Source organism: Aricia agestis, chromosome 19 (genome assembly GCF_905147365.1).
Source record: "Aricia agestis chromosome 19, ilAriAges1.1, whole genome shotgun sequence".
Lineage (NCBI taxonomy): Eukaryota > Metazoa > Arthropoda > Insecta > Lepidoptera > Lycaenidae > Aricia > Aricia agestis.
In genome coordinates this window covers 3631873-3654948 of record NC_056424.1, presented here as the reverse complement: position 1 = coordinate 3654948, position 23076 = coordinate 3631873, and the positions used below count along the sequence as shown (strand labels likewise).

Genomic DNA, 23076 nt, shown 5'->3' with positions numbered 1-23076 from the left:
TTATTTCTCTTCCCCCGTATTGCGGACGCTGATACCGCTTCAATAGGCACAAAAAACAGTTGGGTATCATATTAAGTCTAGCGTAGGTACTTGTATAATGGAGGTCAGTGACTTGCACTAATCTGTCGCTGACCGCTGTCCACACGTACTTTATTCCTGATTACTAATCACTTGCACTTACCACATGCACTTATCACTAATCAAAGTGAATACAGCCTGCGGCAGGCCTTTACTGCCGCACTCAGAGACTATTAATTATCTACTTCAATGAAAATATGTTAATTTTGACACGTAATAGGGCTTATGTCAAAATCTTCATATTTTAATTTACTTGAATGAACTTCAAATTAGTTTCTGAGTAGGTACGGCACTAATATATTCTGTGGTACGGCAGTTAGATCTCAAACTTTTCAGCCGCTTTATTCTTGTGGCACAAGGGCGTGGAAAGGCAAGGGCCCCTCCCGGTTCCTCAGCCCCTCCCGTCTAAGCTCCGCCCTTCGTGGGCGTCACTACCATCTCGACGAGAACAAATCACTAATCAGTACACGGCTGGATGCTGCGAAGCGATGCGTCAAAAAACTTTTTTTTAATCTTTTTTTTTACTCCGCAGTAAATAATTGTACACAGTGAAGTGCAGTGCTTGTCGTTTTTTGAATAATGTGGTAGAGCTGTTTGAAAATTGTGATGAAAAATTAAGAAATCGGTGAAGGAAATATAAATTTTAATCTAAAGCACAGAATACTCTAAAGGTAAGTTTACTTGGACCTATAATAGGCATGCGCAATAATTTTGTAAAGTCTGATAATTTTTTTAAAAAGGTCATAATATAGATTCATGGTGGACGATATTCAAACTGTTGAGGATATTCTTATTTATTTCTTTTGTATGAAAAATATAAATGCCTGTGACTAAAACACAAATATGCTGTTCTTTTATTGCTATTATTAAATGATTAAAGTATAATCTTATATATTTAAACGAGTCTTATATATTTAAACAATTGGAATCTCGGAATCAGCTCCAACGATTTTCATGAAATTTAGTATATAGGGGGTTTCGGGGGCGATAAATCGATCTAGCTAGGAATAATTTTTAGAAAATGTAATTTTATCCGTGTGTTCGGTATTGAATACCGAGCAAAGCTCGGTCAAACAGCTAGTAAGTATTAATGAGTGCACAATGAGTGTGAACCACGGAGCTAGCTGTGGTCTGTGACAAAACGCGCCTCCTAGCCCTATAGCTAGTATTTTTGCGTTTTGCCACAGTCACTATATCCAAGGGCGTCGCCAAGGAGATTCTATTACCCCCCCCCTGGAGATTCTAAAAAAGTTGCCAAATATAATGCAAACAACGACCACTATAATATTAAAATCTGGTAATAGATGTAAGGCTCGTAGTACAAGTGAAAAGTTTCATGTGCTGTCGACTTTACCTACAATTCATACCTACTTTTCTCATTTATTAGAGAATGAGAAAAGTATGAATTGTAGTAGGTAAAGTCAACTTGCCCCCCCCCCTCCCCCCTGCGCCATCGGCTGGCGAAGAATAGGAAGGGGTAGGTATATTATTAAATTTTATGAAGTAAATACATAAACTATCAGCCTTGAGATTCCAATTATTATCTAGCTGTATAATAGTTATACAATGAACTTTAATTTCTTAGCTTATTTTTTATTCTTTATAAATACCTAGCTTATAAAAAATCTGATTTGCCCCCCCCTGGGCCAGAAACTGGGTACGCCCATGGCTCTATTAATTATATTATAGATTCGATTTGCAAAATGTTCTAATTTCAAAGTAATGAATTTAACCGGAAGAACAAAGTTATCAGAGTAGACAGAATTATAAAGTTACAGCGGCGTTAGTCTGGGACTATACGAGCCGTATCTAACTTCGTTTCTTCTTACCAAAAGTAAAACCTATAGGTAGTACGGGAGACTAATTGTACCTAACAATAATTATTTATTATAAATTATAATAATTAATGAAATGTTAAGGAAGAAGGAGACGTCATCCCGATTTCCGTCATATCTATAAAGTTTATAGACATGGATCTGGATGGATGGATATCCCAGAAGGATAATACATAACTTACTTTCTAATGGATGAAACTATAGGTTCTTAGTAGTGCCTCGTGTACTAAGAATACCTGCGAATTTGTGTAGCTCTACGTGTGACACCTGGTACCTGTACCAGTTGTACCAAAGTGGACTAAAAATTAGTCTTACTTTATCAGGCTCAGGACCGACTTTTTATATGCCCATCCGACGCATGGATCATCTTCTCAGACACGCTAAGACTAATAGGAGCGAAGAAATAGAGGAAAATGTGGAAAAAACGGAGAAATTTTTTTGAAAGGGCTAACTCGAACGCGCTAATCTCAGGAACTACTGGTCCGATTTAAAAAAATCTTTCAGTGTTAGATAGCCCATTTATTGAGGAAGGCTATAGGCTATATTTTATCACGCTAAGACGAATAGTCCTAAAAGTTAATTCTTTCATGGTATTCGAAGTAAATTAAAGCTGTATTAATGTTGGCTTCTGAATCGGGATATACGAGGCATCACATTATTTCACATGTGGGGTCCACGTTCGGGCGCTACAGACTGTGTTTACAATACAACGCGACGTTACAGTTTTTTACATATTTTGTATCACGTAATGACATCAAAACATTGCACAAGCAGAGTTTATAGGCGTCAAAACTGAAAACTGAAAAGGAAAATAATGCATATGCATTGAAATATACGAATAATAAAAATGCAAATCAGTGCATTCCAAACCATAAAGTTAATATACCTAGCGGAATAGAGCAACAATCTCGAGCTGTCAAACGAAACCGAAATTGGTTTTCATCTGTGTGAAAAATATGTGTACGTATACACATGATTTCTATGAGAATAAATTGTTAACGTGCGGCACGTGCCGACTGGACGTCAAAAAAAGAGTGCTGCTGTCAAGTATCACATGTCTCTTTTTACCACGCAGTGTTACTGATAGTGACATCTCTCTTGCTCAGGCCTTTGTTTCTCTATTCCGCTAGCTATATTAACTTTATGTTCCAAACTCGAGTGCATTCTAGTGCCCGTTTACAATATTCCCATAAAGTCAATATACTTACCTAGATATTGAGAGAGAGTTAATAGACTTTATGATTATTCCAGAATCCAGTAGAAACTAGCAACTCAGCGCTGGATTGGATCACTGGATTGGAATAATGTAAACCGGCCATCTAGGCGAAATACCCAAGTCTGTATAATTTATCTTAACATTTTCGAAATTGGTTATGTTCGGGCCACACTAACGTTTAACGTCAATGCCCAACAACGCGACAATTATTGCGATAATTTTAACGCGTTAAAGTGGGTGGCTACACTTGAACGGTCAACGTTTAATGCCCAACGGCGTTGAAAACGGCGTTGATTTTACTTAACCGACTGCAAAAAAAGGAAGTTATCAATTCGACGCGTATGTATGTAATATTCCAGAACTGCCTAATTTTCGTATATCAGCATCTGAACAAATGTGCCAAAATATTTTAAAAGTGTAGGTATGTATGTATGTATGTAAGTATGTATGTAGGTATGTATGTTTTTATGTTTGTATTCGCATATCTCTGGAACTACCATTGCGATTTCAGTTAATCTTTTTTTGTTGTACTAAAACATCAAGTTGCATCAAAATTATTCGTCGTCAAGTATCACTTTGCATTCCACGGTTCTTGTAACTTTTGAGTTTCAGATCCCAAAAACATGGTTCGATTTGCAAAATCTCAAAAAAAGCAATTACTTTCTCGTTTAACTAGAGTGGAGTGAAGACTCCATAACCAAAGTACGTATTTAAATTAAAAAAACGTGCGATTTAAATGCAAACAAGTCTAAGCCAACACTTGTGATCCCGTCGGGCTCTCAACGCACAGTGACGATACGTAGTGTGGCCGCTTCATCGCATTAATTCTCGCGTTAATCTCTTTGATGTACCGCCACTAGAGCTATCGCCAAACGGAAAACGGCATTGTAAACGCCGTTGAAAATTATCGCGTTAAATTGTGGCTACACCTACGGCTAACGTCCAACAACGCGATAATTGACAACATTTCAAAATTTTAACATGGCTTTTTTATTATTTTATATGAAAGTAGACTTAAAATAAGGCGACACGTGTTTCTTGCTTTTTCAAAATTATGTTTTTATGATACCTAAAAAATAGATTTTAATCCTTCGTATTCTAAAGAGACGTAAGCGCCAAGTGACGTCATACTTACGTCTGAACGGTTAATTCCATTACACTTTAACAAAAGAAAAAATCTGTCAATGTAAGTTTGTTACGTTTATTATGACGTCTGTCAATGTCATCGTCAACCTGGAGGATAGGTAACCAATGAGGTAATGTTATTATTTAGAAATGTCAGTGTTGACAGGTGGTTGACAGTGACGTTTTTATTTTTATGCTTCATGTTGTCTTTTTAAAACTATTTTACACCAGGCAAACAAACTGTATGATATTATGCCGTAAGTATGACGTCACAGCGTATTTTTCAGTTTTTATTTATTTTCTCAGTAAATAAGCAATATAAAAATTTTTTGAATATTTTTTTGATATCAGGAGAAGAAACTAAAGAAACGGTATTTTTTATTTTAAGGCTTAAAAATTTTGAAATGTTGTCAATTAACGGCGTTTGACGTTAGTGTGGCCCGAACATTAGAAATATACATTTTAGGAATTTTATAATACAGTGCTAGACGTTCCGCGCGGCTTCGCCCGCGTAAATTAGATATTTCACAGACAAATTAGTCCACAAAAAATAGCCTATGATCCATAAAGTAGTCCACTTCTTATCTGTGCCAAATAACATAAAAAATGCTCCAGTAGTTCGTGAGATAAGCCCTTTCAAATAATTTCCCCCGTTTTTCAATATTTTCCTCTACTTCTTCGCTCTTATTAGTTTCAGCGTGATAAATATAGCCTATAGCCTTCCTCGATAAATGGGCTATCTAACACTGAAACAATTTTTCAAATCGGACCAGTAGTTCCTGAGATTAGCGCGTTCAAATAAGCCCTTTCAAATAATTTCCCCCCGTTTTTTCCACATTTTCCTCTACTTCTTCGCTCCTATTAGTTTCAGCGTGATAAAATATAGCCTATATCCTTGCTAGATAAATGGGCTATCTAACACTGAAATAATTTTTCAAATCGGACCTATAGTTCCTGAGAATTAGCTCGATCAAACAAACAAACAAACTCTTCCGCTTTATAATATTAAAGTATTATGATAGACTAGTATACTGTATCTAATTGTTCCACCCGTTCGGAAACTAACCCGGCGGCGGCGGCCGGAGAAACTCGCACGGGGTCACCAAAAATTGTTGTTTTTTTTGAAGTGTTGCAAATTGCAATAGGCAAATATTACGCAAAAGTCGGAGCAGATGGTGATAAGGAGCACACTTTGAGAATAGCTGGTATAAATAAACAAGTTTTGAGTCACTGTTACTTGACTCAGAGCACTTGACTGCGGTACCTCCAGTTATTTTTAACTGAACTCTTGAACGCATTAACCATAGATAAACGATAGATACGGATCTTGTAAAAGCTACCTGATTGTCAGACAAGTGCAATAGAAATGTTTAAAACGCTCTAAAAAGCTGCACATTGAAAAGCACAGCTCGATGTTTGAGTTTTGTTTTTTTCTGGTTGACGATTTTTATTAATCGGTTATTGACGAAATGTTAGGCCGCGTACCTAGGTACTCCTCCGAAACGGCTTTACTGATTTTAACCAAATTTTATATGCATATTCAGCGGGTCTGAGAATCGGCTACTGGGTACTTATTATATTGATAAGTGCATTTGTTGAATAAATAATAGTAAATTATTATAACTCGAGACTGACGGCGACCATTGTTAGTCGGACGGGATAGCAATGGACATTGTCATGGCATACTTATTTAGTCACTTCATTAAAATAATATGGGTGAAATCTTGATTTATATTAATATGGCAAAGCAACGTCTGTCGGGACAGCTAATTTAATACAGGGTGCAATTAAACCTTCCTGCCAAATTTTTTCCAGGGCTTAGGTATCACTAGGAGAGTCCATTTAACCAAAAAAAATTGGGTGTTATTTTTTTTATTGATATATTTTATCCCATTTGAAATTGTTGCAGAACGGTCACTCGCGGCGCGGGGGAATGATCGGGGGTAACGCGGGGGGAGGCGCGCGCGCGGGGTCACATCACGCGCGGGCGACGCGTCGTGTCCATTAATTGTAGTGTATTTTAGGATAACCTTCGGAAGCTATTTCTCAACATTTTAGTATGAGTGATTATAAAAGAAAAAATACGTGTATTTTTATTTTTAACAAGGATCAATGTAAAAAATTTGGCAGGAAGGTTTAATTGCACCCTGTTTAAACATTACTGCAATATTTCCACCCTAGATGCAGCACCAGCACAGTCGGTAAAAAAATTTTTTTTGGACGTTTGACCAAAATTTATGTCAATATTCTGATTATGATGTGTGCAAGTTGCAAAACAGTGGCGGGGCAAGACGTAAATTTTATGTGGGCAAGATATTTTGCGAGGCCCCCTGATGCATGACGCAAAAGGACGGATTTGTTGAGAGAGGATTTTTTGATATTCTAAGTATTTATAAAACTAATTATTTATGAATATTTGAGCATCACAACTCGTAAAACCTTAAAAAACCTCGTGTTCTAAGGGGCGCGGGGCCCCTTAGACCGCGAGGCCACGCCGCCTCTGGTGCAACATGTCGGATTTTAACCGACTTCCAAAAAGTCGATACCAGCTCCTAAAATTGCTAAAATTTTCGACATAAAACGAAGGCTGTTTACATACGGCGCCGCAGAACCTGCGGTGGGGACACCGGCGCGGGCGGCTGCGGCGCCCGCGATCATGGGTCCGAACTCCGACTAAGTAGTTTATACACTATACAGCTACGTTTGTTGGAAACTGCGGCACCGCTCGCCGGCGCGTTCCCCGCCGCGTGTGAAAAGGGCCCATAGATATACAAGGATGAGTATGCAGCGGCGCCGCCGCGGCGGCGGTGCCGCTGCCGCTGCGGCGCGTGTGTTAAGAGGATACACCAGGGGCGAGAGAAATTTAAAATAGGTATTTGAAAATGTATTGCTGTCTCACCAATCTCAAGTCTCCCACCGCAGAGCGCGATAGAGACAACACGACAAAAGTTCTAATAAAAGAACAGAAAATCTTCGATTCGTTGTCCGCTGATTCCTTCTCCAAAAGTTAACCGATTTAAGTAATTTTTTCATTAAGAATTAAAGCAAGGCTTGAGCTGTGTTCCTGTGTTTTATTTTTTTTGTATATTCTAGCCAGTTTTTTTTCTGGGTGTTTGAACACAGAGGAAAAACTGGCCATTTTTTTTGGGTTTTTGGACGTTCTCATCTTTTTTAATAATAAAATTATGAAAAAAAAGAAAACATAGGGACATGCTAATAGTGGCCATAGATATTCAGGAAAATCATAACTCTACCGGCATTATCCAGGGAGGAAACAGGGGACAGAGTTTGTATGGAAAAACGGCAGTATGGACTCCTCTTAACACGCTTACGCATAAGTTAGCTTGAAAAGTAAAATTGAGTACAGAATACAGCTTTTCTAGGATTAGCCTTAAAGGATCGACTATATATTCTGTATTCTGTACTTACTCAATTTTATATTTAACACTTTTTTGTTTATTCACAGGAATATTAATATTATATATTGTCTTTACTGTAGAAGTCAATTTCAATTTTTGGTATGAAAATAATTTTTTACTGTATGTGCTACTATCGCCCTCTGCTCCGACCTTTGCGTAGTGTTCCTTAGGGTGGGTTGCACCAACTTACTTTAACTATAACTTTTACCATAACAAAATGTCAAATGAATTGTCAAATCCCTAGTTAAAGTTAATATATCTAGCGGAATAGAGCAACAATCTCGAGCTGTCAAACGAAACCAAAATTGGTTTTCATCTGTGTGAATACGTAATACTTATACTTACACAAGCATGATTGAACATGAATTCGACTATGAGATTAAATTGTCAACGTGCGGCACGTGCCGACTGGACGTCAAAAAAGAGTGCTGCTGTCATGTATCACACGTCTCTTTTTACCAAGCAGTGTTACTGATAGTGACATCTCTCTTGCTCAGGCCTTTGTTTCTCAATTCCGCTAGGTATAATAACTTTATGGGTTAAAGTCAATATTGGACTTTTGGACCACTCTAAGAGAGAAAGTCTTGTACATCGCTTGTTATTTCCAGATGTCGAGCTACGGCAGCACGTCGCCGTCGGACGAGGGGTTCGACCGCTACGAACCGCCCTTCTACTGCCCACCGTCACATCAAGGTCATTATTTAACTCTGTACAGAATAGATGAGACTGTCCATATCAAGTCGGTGAAGAAAACACTCCAAATAATTCATACAATGAACCAGACTATTTTTGATGAAACAGATATAAGTATTATTATATCTATAGAAAAAAAAATGCTATAGCCCACGCGGTGATTCCAGGCGCAAGCGGTCATTGACATTGAGAAAACTTTAGGCATTTCATCATCAAGTTTTCTGGAAAACCTACCTAAGCTAAAATTTTCAACCCGCAGTTGACATTGAAAATGTATTTTTAACCCCCGACAAAAAAGAGGGGTGTTATAAGTTTGACGTGTCTATCTGTCGGTCTGTCTGTCTCGCTTTCACGCCAAAACATACAAAAAAAATATACAGACGAACATATAACCTCCTCCTTTTTGGAAGTCGGTTAAAAATGTGTTTCCTATAGGGACGGCTACTGAAAATAGGCACCAACCGTACGGCTCTGTGTAAATGGGAAAATGGGAAAAAATCCATACCAAACGGCTAAAAATTATATTTAGTTTGTAGTCTTTAGTCTTAAATTATAATATACTTACATAATATGATTTCATTTATAACACTGATTGCATCCATGACTGATTGCACAAAATAATTTCTATAGACTTGTCCCGCGTTCCATATTTTAGCTTTAACAATAATCAATACGCCTCTTATTTTGAGCGTTTTGATCGTTTTAACGCTAAATGGAACGCGGGGTCACAAAACCCTCAAAATTGTGCGACTCACGTGACACGTCACGAAAATCGGCGTCTCGTGACGTCACGACGCGATCGCGCGAAAGCGTCTCTTTTAAAGGCGTTAATAGATGTTCGTACGGATGTGTTGTTTTGTCAGGAAGCCCCATGGACGGCGTGTACTGGTCAGCCAACGGCGAGGGCAACGAGTTCGACGCCCAAGACGTGTACCACGATAACAACTACATTGGCAGAGGATACGGTAACTGTTGCATATAAGTTTGTAGAAAAAAAAAACAGACGAACATCCACACTTCAGCGCACACGTCTTGCTAATGCTCCTTCAAGTCAGCGTAATGCAGTTACGTCAGACCATCGTCAAACACGTGTGGATTATATTTCTGAATGTGCGTCAATCAAAATACGAAGCAGCTGTCAATTAAAATGACGTCACCTTTAATTTTGATTTTGGCCCACATTTTGGGTCACAGAAGGGCGAAGGCCACACTGAAACATAACTTGATTTTTTTGCATCATATCGAACAGAAGAGTCGTGAAAAAGCTATCTTTCAAGAGACTTTTTGCAATATGGCAATGTTACTTCTAAATTCTAATATAATATACGTGCATTATACGTGCAGGATTTTAAAAGCTCACCGGTAGTCGTCATTGAATTTCTGTATAACAACAATAATGTTGCAGGCTACGACGAAATGCAGATCTCGAACAACGAACCTTACGACGCGTATAACAACATGCTACATATCAACTATGCACAGAACAGCGCAGGTAACAAACAGGAAGTGTAAACACTTCCTAATAAAACTAAAGTCAATCGCAGTCATAAAGTTAATATACCTAGCGGAATAGATAATCAAAGGCCTGAGCAAGCGAGATGTCACTATCAGTAACACTGCGTGGTAAAAAGAGACGTGTGATACATGACAGCAGCACTCTTTTTTTGACATCCAGTCGGCACGTGCCGCACGTTGACAATTTAATCTCATAGTCGAATTCATGTTCAATCATGCTTGTGTATGTGTATACGTACACATATTTTCCACACATATGAAAAACAATTTTGGTTTCGTTTGACAGCTCGAGATTGTTGCTCTATTCCGCTAGGTATATTAACTTTATGATCGCAATACAGAGTCGAGATTCGTTCATGACCTTTTTGTCTTTTCCATCTATCGCTTGTACCCGAGTACAGTTATGACATGAGTTATGTAGTCAATATTTTCCGGTTACGAAGCGAACTCTCCAGACCTGCGAACACGCATGTCCAGAAAGTCGGAAAGAAACAGGCTGGTTACTCGTATAGCTGGATGAAATTTTTCTCTGTGCTGCAACTGGACTTTGTTTGCCTAGATGCAATATTTTAACCCTTTTTAAGTTTGATTTAGCCTTCAAACTTTCATCCTTTTAAAACAGGTCTAGACTGTGACATGCAGAACATACCGCGATACGAGCGAACACCGCCTGCATTCGTCAGGGTGGTGAAGAGGAGGACCACGGCCAACAAGAAGGAGAGGAGACGGACGCAGAGCATCAACACCGCCTTCACCGATCTCCGGGAGTGCATACCCAATGTGCCTCCTGATACGAAGCTGTCCAAGGTGAGACAATGTTTTTACGCTAGAAGCAGCTTCAGCATAGACAGAAAACAAAAGTTATGTTCGACGTTTGACAACTTTCCCGTCAATGTTCGGATATGACGGGTGCAATCATTTACTTTACGATGTAGGTACAAATGACATATAGGTACAGTGCATCTATATGGGCTATGGCCTTGCTATCAGGCTGCGTTTACTTAAAACGAACTTTTAATGTGTTATCGTTGGAAGGCAGTAATGAACGCATTTTATATGTATAATTTATAAGTACCTACATTATATTTACATATTCGAGGGGCGTTTACTGTAAAATGACGTCACATGTGATAAATGATGAGGAAAACGAGTCTGTCAGGAAAGATAAGTAATTGAATAACATAATATGATTGGACACATGCGTCGGTAAAGACTTGTATGAATAACCTATAGTTAAATATGTGTGCGTATATTATACGCCTACCAATGATAATATAATTTTTCTTCTTTATGTGCCCATCGTCCTTTTACTCGATATTCAAACGATTTTTTTAAAAACTGGGGGTTAAAGGTAGGAGCAATTTCTTGGGTAGGAACTAGGAGCTTCTAAGATGCCCTTACGATAATGAAATACTAGACAAATTCGTCCATGATAATTTATACTAGTAGTGCAAGTAAAGTAAGTAAGTCCTCCGGCAATTCTAGTCATGGTGTCAAAATAAACATACAGTACATAATCTTAAGTCTTAGCGTGAAGGAAGTTGCTGGTAACAGCTTAAAGGCTCCCATATTCAGGGAAGCCGATCGATCCGGCAGGACTGATTGCAGACCGACTTGACTAAGTGAAGGCAGGTAGGCCTGCGATCAGTTCGACCTGATTCTATGGGCGTCTTCATAATATTATATGGGGGTCTTAACAAATTATATTTTGCGGCCAGATGGCGCGCCGTTCGCAGAGCATCAATACAGCATTCTCTAACCTGCGGGACCGTATTCCCAGCGTGCTGCCCGACACCAAGCTAACCAAGGTGCGTGGCGATTGACATTACTAATTTTTTATTTCACTAATACAATTATTGCAAAAGCCGCCTTAACTTTTTTTAAATTTAATGTCAATGTAAAAAAATAATGCAGACTTTCTTGAAATTTTTATTTTCGTTGCTAGTTGTTACCCCAACTTCCTTCTAATTCTATTTCCTTGGGGATAGGTATATTACATTATAATTTCCAAACTTAACGTTCATTAGCTGCAAAGGCGTAGCTGTCCTTTTATGTAGGGCTCGACCGTGAGAGAGACCTATATCAGGCAACAAATCCATGAACCCCAAAAAAAGGTCCAAATTGATTAGATGTAAGCTGATGCATCATCAACAACACTTCAACTTTTTTTCTTTCAGATCAAAACCCTGCGGCTGGCGACGTCGTATATCTCGTACTTGCTGAAGGTGCTGGAGACGGACGGGGAACCAGCGGGGGGGTTCCGTGCCGAGCTCCAGCACGCACCGCCCCGCCGGAGAACTGCTGACTCACAGGTAACTGAACAGCGTTAGGGGAGGATGACGCTGGGCGACCGCCCAGTGCGCCGCTGGCACCCCTTTTATTAGCACTACCAGCACCGTGAGCGCTGCAGAAATCTCACCCAAGGCGCTGGTAGTGCTAAAACCAGCACTCGTAACGGCGTAACCTGAAAATAGCGGTCAATGACCCTATTTTCAGGTTACGGTTCAGGTTATTAATAAATGAGTGGAAAACGATGAAATATAACTTGTCATATTTCATCGTTTTCCACTCATTTTCAATCTGTTACTTCTATTCATTTTCAATCGCAGTTTGCACTGCGATTGAAAATGAATAGAAGTAACAGATATTTCTAGTCTATAATATAATAAACATAATATCTTATTTTGTATAGTCTGTAAAACCGAGTACCCAGTAAATCGTTTTGAACTCATAAAAAGTTGGAGTCTGTTGAAGATTATCGTTCTAACAGTTATTCTAATTATATTTTGAATCTTCATGAGATTTTTTTTAAATAACTGAATAGAGTGCAAGCATTTTCCACATTAATCTTAGACTAGTAAGGTCAATGACCGTTGATGCCAACTTAATTCATTTTGACTATAGCTGCTTTGCCCAACGAGAAATTATGTCAATTATTCCCTTTTACGTAATATGTGCTTTTCTAGAACTTCTTCAGAGCTCAATGTCGAACTTCTACGATTTGAGCGTGAAAAATCTGTGAGACAGACTTTCGTGTTAATGAAATTATCATTCCTTTAATAACTCTTTCAGCGCTGCTACTTTTGCTACTTTTACTGTGAACTCTAAATAAGAACACATAATATTATTATACACACCTAGAGCCTTTAGGGCCTAAAGTATATCATATAGGGCCGGTAACGTCAGCCGCAGCGTCCTCAGCGTCGGTATCAGATTTCGGCTTTCATACAGGGGCGGCGAAAATAAAATGGCCTATACTTATAAAAAATATAAAATCCGGCACTTTTATTAGTCCGTATGTGGTTTGTAGTTCGTGGAGTATTATCTAAACGGGCAGACCGCAGAGTGCAGTGAGATAACAGCGCACTGCGCAACCACTTGAAACGTTCTCATGGCTCGAGTGCATGTGGCGACGCACAGACGCACTCTTTATAGATGTTTGTTACTACATCTGTAGCTCTACCATGAGTATAAAGCTATAGTATGATACTCAATACCGGCTACGTAAATATTTAGTATGGCGATTTTAGTTCCGCAAGTAACCGCTAGAGGCGCTGTTAAATTTGCCGTAGACCGTACTAAAAATTTACGGTAGTCGGTATCGAGCATCTAAATTATATCTAATATTTTTCTGGATTAAAACGAAAAATTTTTAATCTATAGCTTCAAACTCATGGTAGAGCTACTGATACGTAGGTACTGATATTTTAATCACTTCGGTCCGCTGCTCTACTTAAAAACGGAACATTTTTTCAGGATTTTTTAAAATATTTTTCTGGAGTAATAAAAGTATCTCTCACAATTACAAACCGATAATTCTAGCAACAAAGCTGTCATTACAATAATTATTGTTGTTCCAATTGAAAATACCCAATGATATTCTATGTTACTAACGTAACTAGATTGGAAGTTTACGGTAGCAACGCGTTGCCACTTCGAAGATGCCTGCAGGCATATCTCACATACATAATGACATAACGAATATATGACTTGACATTGTCTTTTGAACAAAAAAGTGGTTACGCATTTCTGAGAATCTTTTGTAAGACATTGCTACTCTAGTATTTTAGAAACTCATTGAAAATACCTATCCAACGACATAATTATCTTCAAATTGCTATTGGAGGGTGGTTTCATATATTTTTGCGCATTATCTTTTCGTCAAATAACCTGGATTACAATAACAAGACAAGTTGTAAGTAATACATAACACTCCAAGTAATAATTAAACAAAATGTCTAAACGCATATTTTAAGTAAGTACCTATAACTCACAAGAAATTATTTAGAAAGCCCCTGTTTTTTAAGGTTAAGTAATTAGTAACAGGTAAGTAATATAATTTTCAATAAAATTACGTACAGGAAACAAAAAACATATTTGGATTCAGATAAGTTCTGATATCTGAAATTCTGTTTAATCATAATATTGTGATTGAACACTTTAATCACAAATTGACTGATACTGATCTTATCAGATTCTAGTTTCTACAGAGTCGATTGCTGATAATCGATGGGGAAATAATTCCGATCGCCTCCACTATAACGGGTCTCTACTAGAGAAGAGTAGAAAATGTATACTCAAAATGAAATAAGATGGCACGTCAGCATTGACTTTTCTACAAAGACTTCTATTTAAATAGAATTCTTTGCTTTTCTAGTCTAGGAGCTATGAGAATAAAATTAAATTAAGAAATTTAAAAAAACCCCCGCCAAACTACTTTAACAAGTAATGAAATAATATATTTTACTGACTTTAAGTTTAAATAATTCCTAAGTGTAAAGTGATATTTTAGTCCATAATTGTTGTCACGGTGTGTCGGGGGACCGCCAACAGTGTCTTTTGCATTTTGTATCGCCATGTCACTGATTGTCTCGATTTGGTTCGCTGTGAAGTGTGAACTGACCCCTAAACTATAACGTTATGTGAAATCAAACATCTACATTAGCGGTACAATTGTTGTCAAGGTGTGTCCCCCGACACACCTTGACAACAATTATGGACTAAAATATCACTTTACACTTAGGAATTATTGAAACTTAAAGTCAGTAAAATATATTATTTCATTACTTTTTAAAGTTGTTTGGCGGGGGTTTTTTTAAATTTCTTAATTTAATTTTATTTCATGCTTTTTAAACTTGTGTTGGTTATAGTGCAGAATAATTCCTATCAACAGGATCATATTATATCCCAATGAATACCATCTACGAATGTCCTTTTGGATGAGGCCGTCAATATGAGTCCAAACATGAAACCTCCACTTTGGGTTCATATGGAGCTCGGCTCCTATAGAATCAAGGTGATGCTGCAGCAGCAGCATGCAAAAATTTATTGGTTATCTACGTCTTACTAGTTGGTGCAATTCAAATGAGCCCAAACACGAAACCGTTGCTCTAAGTTGGTGAGGAGTTGGGTATCCTATTGATTACCAGGTGATGGTGCAGCACCAGGTCAACTTTCCATTAATGTGTAAATATTCATAAATGTCACGAACTAGAATGCAATGAAGCCCACCAAACGACTGCAAGTTGCTAATCGGCCCTTCACGAACCAGATGAACCGCGATTTTTCAGCACGCAGGCACGCAGCAGCAGCAGGCTGATGATGATGAACTATAGCTAAGAACACTCTCAATGAAGTCAGCTTTCAAACAAAAAAAACTAGATCAAAATCAGTCCACCCGTTTGGATGCTACGATGCCACAGACAGACAGACCGACAGACAGACAGACCGACAGACAGACACGTCAAACTTATAACACCCCTCTTTTTTGTCGGGGGTTAAAAATACTCGCACTGTATTCTGTTAAACCTCCTATACCGGATGTAACGAAACTTGTTATATGTAATACTTTAGGGTGTGTATGGGTCATCTACATAAAGTTCTCTGTGAAAGTAGCAGCGCTGAAAGAGCAACTTTTATTTACTTTTGAATGGAAAACGTGAAACAGCGCTTGCGCTGTGTTTCGCCGAGTGAGTGAGTTTACCGGAGGCCCAATCCCCTAACCCCTACCCTATTCCATTCCCTACCCTCAACTATTCCCTTCCCTTCCCTACCCTCCCCTATTACCCTATTCCCTCTTAAAAGGCCGGCAACGCACTTGCAGCTCTTCTGATGCTGCGAGTGTCCATGGGCGACCGAAGTTGCTTTCCATCAGGTGACCCGTTTGCTCGTTTGCCCCCTTATTTCATTAAAAAAAAAAAAACATGACGAGGGCGGAGGGGCGCTTGTCCATACAAATCACAAAAAAATGCTGTTTCAGCGTTGCTACCTTGTTGCTACTTTCACGGTGAACACTACATTTAAGGGACACACCCTAAAGCAGGGGTCACCAAATGGCGGACCGCGGTCCGCTTTCGGACTGCCGACCAATAGGGAATAAGCAAAAAAAATAATTCCATCTCAAATATATTTTTCTGTAATCTTTATCATCCTCACATTATAATCAAAACGTATTTTTTTAAATTAGTTATCATTTAAACCCTTGCATTTTAAACCCATAAAATGTTGTTTAAAAAATGAAAATTAATGGAGGGAAATTCAAACTTACTAAACGCGCCACCATTGGTCGAAACGAAATGTGACGTCAGATGTTACATATCGGCGTCGATACTGTGGTTATAGTATTTGTTAGAAAAATTGTTTAAAACTGGTGATTTCTAGTGAATCTATATTTATAGTGAATCTATGAGTATATTAGGTTTTATAAATGAGTATATTAGGTTTTATCAAAGCACAATCGGACTATCTACCGAAAATAGATGCATTTATGATGTTAGAATATTTTGCATCAAATCTTGATTTTACGATTTTATTTTATTAGACTAGCTGACCCGGCAAACGTTGTTTTGCCATATAAATTATTTCTAGTATTAATTTAAAAAGTGAATAAAAACCTATTCTCAGAAGTCAGACCTAACAAATGTATAAGTACTTATACAATCGGCTTAGCCGTTTTGGAGGAGTTCGCGCACAAACAGTGACACGAGAATTTTTATATATTAGATATTCCATTTATTATGAACAATTATTTACGGTGAGTACCGTACGTAAATAGCTACTTGCTTGTTTCAGATCTTCTATTGCAAAATTTACTTGTGACTAAATCGCATGAAGATGTATAACAGTAACTTAAGTATGCTATATTTTACGTAGCATACTTACGTTGAAATGATCATCACACGATAATGGAGATATATTATCACTTTTCATCATCTTACACCATGGTTCTCGTATTTTTACATCGTTTGGAATACGAAAAATACTTTGTCAGATGTGTTTCTAGTAATGCTTTTGTACTTCAGTATCACACAATACTTGTAAGAAGGTTTTTTAGCCTCTTCCATTATCTCCATAGCTAGTAAACCCGAAAATAAGTACGCAGTAACTCACTAAATCACAAAAATCACTAAAGGAAACAAATACGGGACATAACATCTGACGTCATCAACATGGCGCGCTAAATGCCGGCGTTTGAACGGTACAAATTTAATCAATGTTTTGAATTTCAATTTAAAGAATAATTTGAATATTTTGAAGCCTATTTATGTTTTATTCTCATTTATAAAGATATAAAGGACTAATTAAAGTCATAAAAAAAATCATGCATATTCTCTATTGTGTGCGGACCAAGCATGTTCGAAGATGATCTTCGTTCATCTTAGGACTTCAACATCTCCAGGATTTAATGTCAATATCTATATTAGCTTTGGCCAATATTTCACTCCAAATTTCAGAGAGATAATTGTCTACAAAAAGTTACTTTTCTCATTGCAATATCTAAAAAATACCTTTTTAATTTCCGTAATTAGTAATTACCTATGTTTAATAAAAAAAATATGTAAAATGTGTGGACCGCGAAGGTCATTTCATGTCGTAAAACGGACCCTGAGCGAAACTAATTGGTGACCCCTGCCCTAAAGTATCATTTAGTTTTGATAGTTGATAGAGTCACACAGACTATTAAAGTATATACCTACAGTAGGTTAATCGGAAAACCTCTCAGTAACTCTCCAATTTTTTAAAACTTTTCACTTCAATAACATTAAATTTTAAGACAAATTAAGCAACCAATTAAATGGTAATAATAAAAAGTAAAATTTCCAAATGTAATAATAGAGTACGAGTACGATATTCCCCGCACTTTTCCAGCTTGATCTAATTTGGCGGGGCCATGTGGCGATAGCATTAGCGGCAATAAACGTGGCTATTGCTCATTATACGGAGTGTTCTGGCGCGGAATACAGATATTCCGAGATAATAATGACGTTTGATACCACGGTGTAACTTATAAGGTAGGCCGTAGGACGTGTTTCAGAGCCCCTAATAGCCAACATACCTACAGCCAGTTAATATACCTACCTAGCGCTAGGTAATCTAGGTATATTAACTTTATGAACAAAACGAAGTGATACTAGAGTTCACTGGGAAGTGTGAAAATAGCAGCGCGGGAAGATTTTCCATATATTTTTATTTAAATGTGTATTTTGCAAAGCATTTGTGTATATTTACATACTGTATATACGGTTATATACAGTATGTAAATATACACAAATGCTTTGCAAAATACACAAACGCCAATTTCGTAAGGACCTAATATAATTTAAGAGTAACATTGTCCTACAAATAGAACTTAATCCTGGATATTTTAGGACCATCAAATCAAAGTATGAAATCCTTTCTATCTCTGTTCATGGGCGTACCCAGGTTCTGGGCCAGGGGGGGGCAAATCAGATTTTTCATAAGCTAGGTGTTTAAAAAGAATAAAAAATTAATAATTTTTTGTTGTAAAAATATTGTGTTAGTAGGGACGTCAACATGATCCAGGGGGGGCAGCTGCTACAAATTGTTGTTCGTCTTATCAAAATGAAGCTACTCACAAAAACTTAGCTTGATAGTAAGTAATAAAAAAAAATGTTCAAAACCCGGACCTAAATCAACCGCGTGAACCCATGTTTCACTGCTCATTGAGTTTTGTTTACAAAACTTTTTTTACGACAAAAGTAACAAATCGGTTGTAAAACCAAAAATAAACAGAATATTCGCTTGCCACGTGGACGTGGGGGCGGTTTTTGTTCGCCTCATCTGGTGCTGATCACGCGTAAACGATACTTTACCAAATTACCGCCAAACGTTACAATATCTTATCTGTTTAGCGGCTAATTGTAAATTTGTATTCTGTGTGCGCGTTCGGTGTTATGTTACCTTGTCGGATCAAAAAAGCTATGTAACTTGCATATGTATTATTACATACCTACTGCAGCTATCAGAGACGAACATTTTTAAGAGTTTGACAGATGTATGGGGAATATCAAATATGTCAAAATTTTAATTTAATTACAATTGAGTAATTAATATTCGTCTCTGACACCATAGACATAATCTGTCTACTCTGTCTCTGAGTGCGGCAGATAGTCTACTAACGGCCGTTCCCAATATTTGATCTATCTCTGGTTTTGCCTTACTAGAGATAGGAATAGCTCACATTAGACATTAGAGACATTCTAATGTCAATTGTGAGCTATTCTTATCTCTAGTAGGGCAAAACCAGAGATAGATCAAATATTGGGAACGGCAGTAAACTTACAACAAGAGGTTTTCTTTGTAGGCTAGTTGCAAATTGCAATTTTCTGAAATACGCACATTGCACACCTTTGTAGTGCTTGCATAAATTGCAGGGTATCGGAAATATATTTTACTTTTTTTCTGGGGAGTGGGACCTTTCATTTGTTTGCAAACAATAATAAGTATGTGTGGGATATAAATATAAACAATTATTGTGCCCCCATCACCCTAGTCCCTAACCCTTAATGCTATTTAACGATAAATCTTATTATTTGATTATTAAATAATAATGGTGAGGGGTTGCGGTTGTATTATCTGTTTAAAATAATTACATTATAATGTGTTTATTCTTTCTTTTTTGATGGTCAATTATTATTACACATTCATTAAGCTTAATAGCATAAGACTTATGAGTTATACGCCACACTAATATAAATCGTCCATAATGGATGGAAAAGCCTTTATTTTTTTAAGTGATAACTAATTAGGTATTTAGGAACGTTGTGCACTACGTTGTGCAGTATTTTTTGATAACGTCGGGGATAGTGCAAATCCGCGTAACTAGCATTAATATTATAGAATACAGTGTGTTGGGGTAAACACCGTTATCCTTGAAACCATCAAATGAGCCCGTCAAAATGAACAACTTTTTCCATGAGAACAATGCTGGGAACTCAAAAAATCCGTCTTCATACCCATACAAATTGCCGATCCGGGCATCCGTATCCGGGTATGAAGACGGCATTTTTTTTTTTAATTTAGTTTGTTTTTTTTTAGCAATATTCTATGCGTACACTCACTCATTTACTTAAAGGTGGAAGATGTTTTCGCGGAATATTCCAAAAAAAAAAATAACAAACTAAATTTAAACTATGGATTTCCGCAAAGTAACGCCTGATTCCATTAACTATTTTTTTGAGTTCCCAGCATTGTTCTCATAGAAAAAGTTGTTCATTTTGACGGTCTCATTTGATGGTTTCAAGGATAACGGTGTTTACACAAACACACTGTATAGATAATTCCGCTTATCTGTCAGCTACTGACTACAGTGTTAGTTGGTGAGTTTTATTCGACCTAAAAGAATCCAGGGGTGAGCCCAAAATTAGTTGAATAAGAAAATTAAATTTTATCCTTGATCCTTCCCCTGTAAAACCAAAACTATTGCAGATACGCGGACTTTACGTATGGTGGTGAATTCGCGGATTTGCACAATTTGTAAAATAAGAGAAACTCTTGTCTGGGAATCACGACTTAGAATATTCAATATAGTTCTACTTCTTGCAGAACTTTTAAATTCTTATTTTTTTTAAACTTAATAATCATAATTTATAGCTAGTACTTACTTACTTATGTGAATTATTGACGTCAAAAGAAAATTAAATATTGTAAAAGAAGTAGCATTCCAGAGAGACAAAGGTAACATTGACCTTGTAATAAGCCAATAATGTACCAAAAGCAAACACAGACACCAAACTTTCAGTGAATGTAAAAGGCAGACAATAAGAGCTACAGACCAGTGTATTTATTTTACACAGTTTATTTGATGCAAAGAAGTAGCCCCATAGATTGTATTTAAAATATTAATCTTTGACTACTCGGGAGTCAGGGGTTCCCAAAATATGTGTCGCGACCCCTTGAGGCTATATTTCATCGGTACACTTTAGAGACCATAAAGGTGACTTTCCGCGACCGACAAAAATTCAAATAAAATGCCACTTTATGACTTCATTTTCTACCGGCATTGGTCTAGCGATGGGTAGACCAATGCCGGTAGTACCCATGCCCCACTAGAAAGCAGCGGCGGCATGGGTGCCGCCGCTGCTTTCTAGCGGGGAGAGCAAAATAAAAATAAAAATGAGTATATAGATATTAATATCATATATATATATATTTTTCATTTCAGATGAACTCTGACAAAAAGGCAAAGGGGCGAACTGGCTGGCCACAACACGTTTGGGCGTTAGAGTTAAAAAGTGAACAAAACCTGCAGTCATAGAGTAGATATCAGTGTTTTAGAAATTAGAATTTTTTTTAATTCTTAAAATTATGAAGCCAAAGTTGTGCAATTATAGGTTATTATTAAAACTTTTAAAAAATTGTTGTCGCTTTGTAAAGTGTCTCGTTACACAAAGCTGAGACACTTACACAAAAAACATTGTAGGTCTATATTGTATTATATAATACTTCAATATTATAATTTATAAGGAATAGTATTTACTATTTTGTGATATCTTTTTTCAGCTTTATTTCTACACTCTCTTATAGTCTCTATTTTATTAAGGGGCTCCCATAGACCATAGTGGCAGCATTTACGAACCGTTAATTCTATAATATTTTTAAATATAATATTTTTAAATAAAGCACAATTTACACAGGCGCGGAATGGAACGGAATGGAAGCATCAATATCGCCTCATGAGTCATGGCATGACATGACATACCATTGTTTAGTCCGTATATTTTACTTGACTACATAGTACATAGTGATTAATGATTATAATATATTATCCTTGCTTGACTAGTTCGCACCACTTCGCGCGGATTCCACAAATGGCACCGGAGAATTCTCGAGAATTCCGCGGAAGACGCGCGTCCAATTTTTTGGCGCCATTAAACTGTGTTATAAAGTTCATTATGTACAGTTTCGTTGCAAAAATTCGCTTCCATTCCATTCCGCGGCAGTATACAATAAACCTTAGAAATAACATATATTTTTGACATTTTAAATGTTGATGGAAACTTTCCGTAGGGTACATTTAATAAGTTGCAGAGCCTTTATGAATATTATAGAGATAGAAATAGCATTTTGACTTCAACTCAATTTGAATGTTCTTTTTTGTAAGTACTTAGTTATTTAAATTATTTTATTTACGTATATCTATCTAGTTTTAACGTTATCCATAGACAAAGGAAAAGTATGTCTGGTCTCTGCGTTATCTAATGGTTTTCTTATAAATTGATATAAAATTACATGATATTAATATTATGTAGGATGTATTCCTACAATAGAATAAGTAATCTGAATTCATTTCATATATTTTTATATTTTTCAGGGACTATAACTGCTTGAAGGTAGATTTTTGTCCTATTTAAAATTAAAAGAAAATGTTATGTTAAGTACTTAAAGCGTAGGTTTAATAATTATTAGTATAATAATAAAAGTAAGTACAATCTCAAATCTGTATTAGGTATAGGATCATCGCTAAGATTTATGAAAATACCAAATATTAGGTAAGTATATTACTTATATTTTATTTTGTACTGATGAGATTTTTGTGTTGTAGTCAAATAAGTTGGAGATTTTCTAACAAACTTACTTACCTTGTATTACATACATATATAAATTATTGAAACCAAAGATTTAGTTTCGCCCAAAAAGAAAAATGGAAGATATGAATTTTTTTAAATTCCATTGTTATTCAAATATTTAGAGGCATTCTTAGTATAAACTGGTCGAGAAATAACTTGGCCGATGTTATGTGAGAAGATACAAGATACATAATATTAAATGTAAAAGTCTAGTCTTAAGTGTCTTATTAATGAGTTATGCTCGTTTTCATCAACTGCTTTTCATCGCTAAGTCTTTTGAAACGTATAACGTATAACTCAATAAAAAACTGTTTTAACTCTTTATG

At 36.8% G+C, this 23076-nt stretch overlaps 1 protein-coding gene across 3 annotated transcripts; it reads left to right on the top strand.

Moving 5' to 3' along the window:
- The first annotated feature begins 550 nt into the window (after positions 1-550).
- On the top strand, positions 551-22318 carry LOC121736784 (heart- and neural crest derivatives-expressed protein 2). Of its 3 annotated transcripts, none has more exons than XM_042128166.1 (8): positions 551-749; positions 8282-8366; positions 9230-9331; positions 9772-9858; positions 10504-10688; positions 11600-11689; positions 12059-12193; positions 21346-22318. In XM_042128166.1, exons 2-8 carry the CDS (start codon positions 8282-8284, stop codon positions 21436-21438), a joined length of 777 nt encoding a protein of 258 aa, XP_041984100.1. In that variant the 5' UTR covers positions 551-749; the 3' UTR covers positions 21439-22318. The 3 variants fall into 3 exon arrangements, with proteins under 3 accessions (XP_041984100.1, XP_041984102.1, XP_041984101.1); XM_042128167.1 differs by lacking the exon at positions 551-749 and adding an exon at positions 3232-3249; XM_042128168.1 differs by lacking the exon at positions 11600-11689 and having other exon boundaries at positions 21346-22316.
- The last annotated feature ends 758 nt before the right edge of the window (positions 22319-23076 follow it).

Coding starts and splice junctions, on each gene's coding strand:
- LOC121736784 (XM_042128166.1), top strand. CDS start 8,282: ATGTCGAGCTACGGCAGCACGTCGCCGTCGGACGAGGGGTTCGACCGC. Junction 8,367..9,229: donor CTGCCCACCGTCACATCAAG/GTCATTATTTAA, acceptor TTGTTTTGTCAG/GAAGCCCCATGGACGGCGTG. Junction 9,332..9,771: donor CTACATTGGCAGAGGATACG/GTAACTGTTGCA, acceptor ATAATGTTGCAG/GCTACGACGAAATGCAGATC.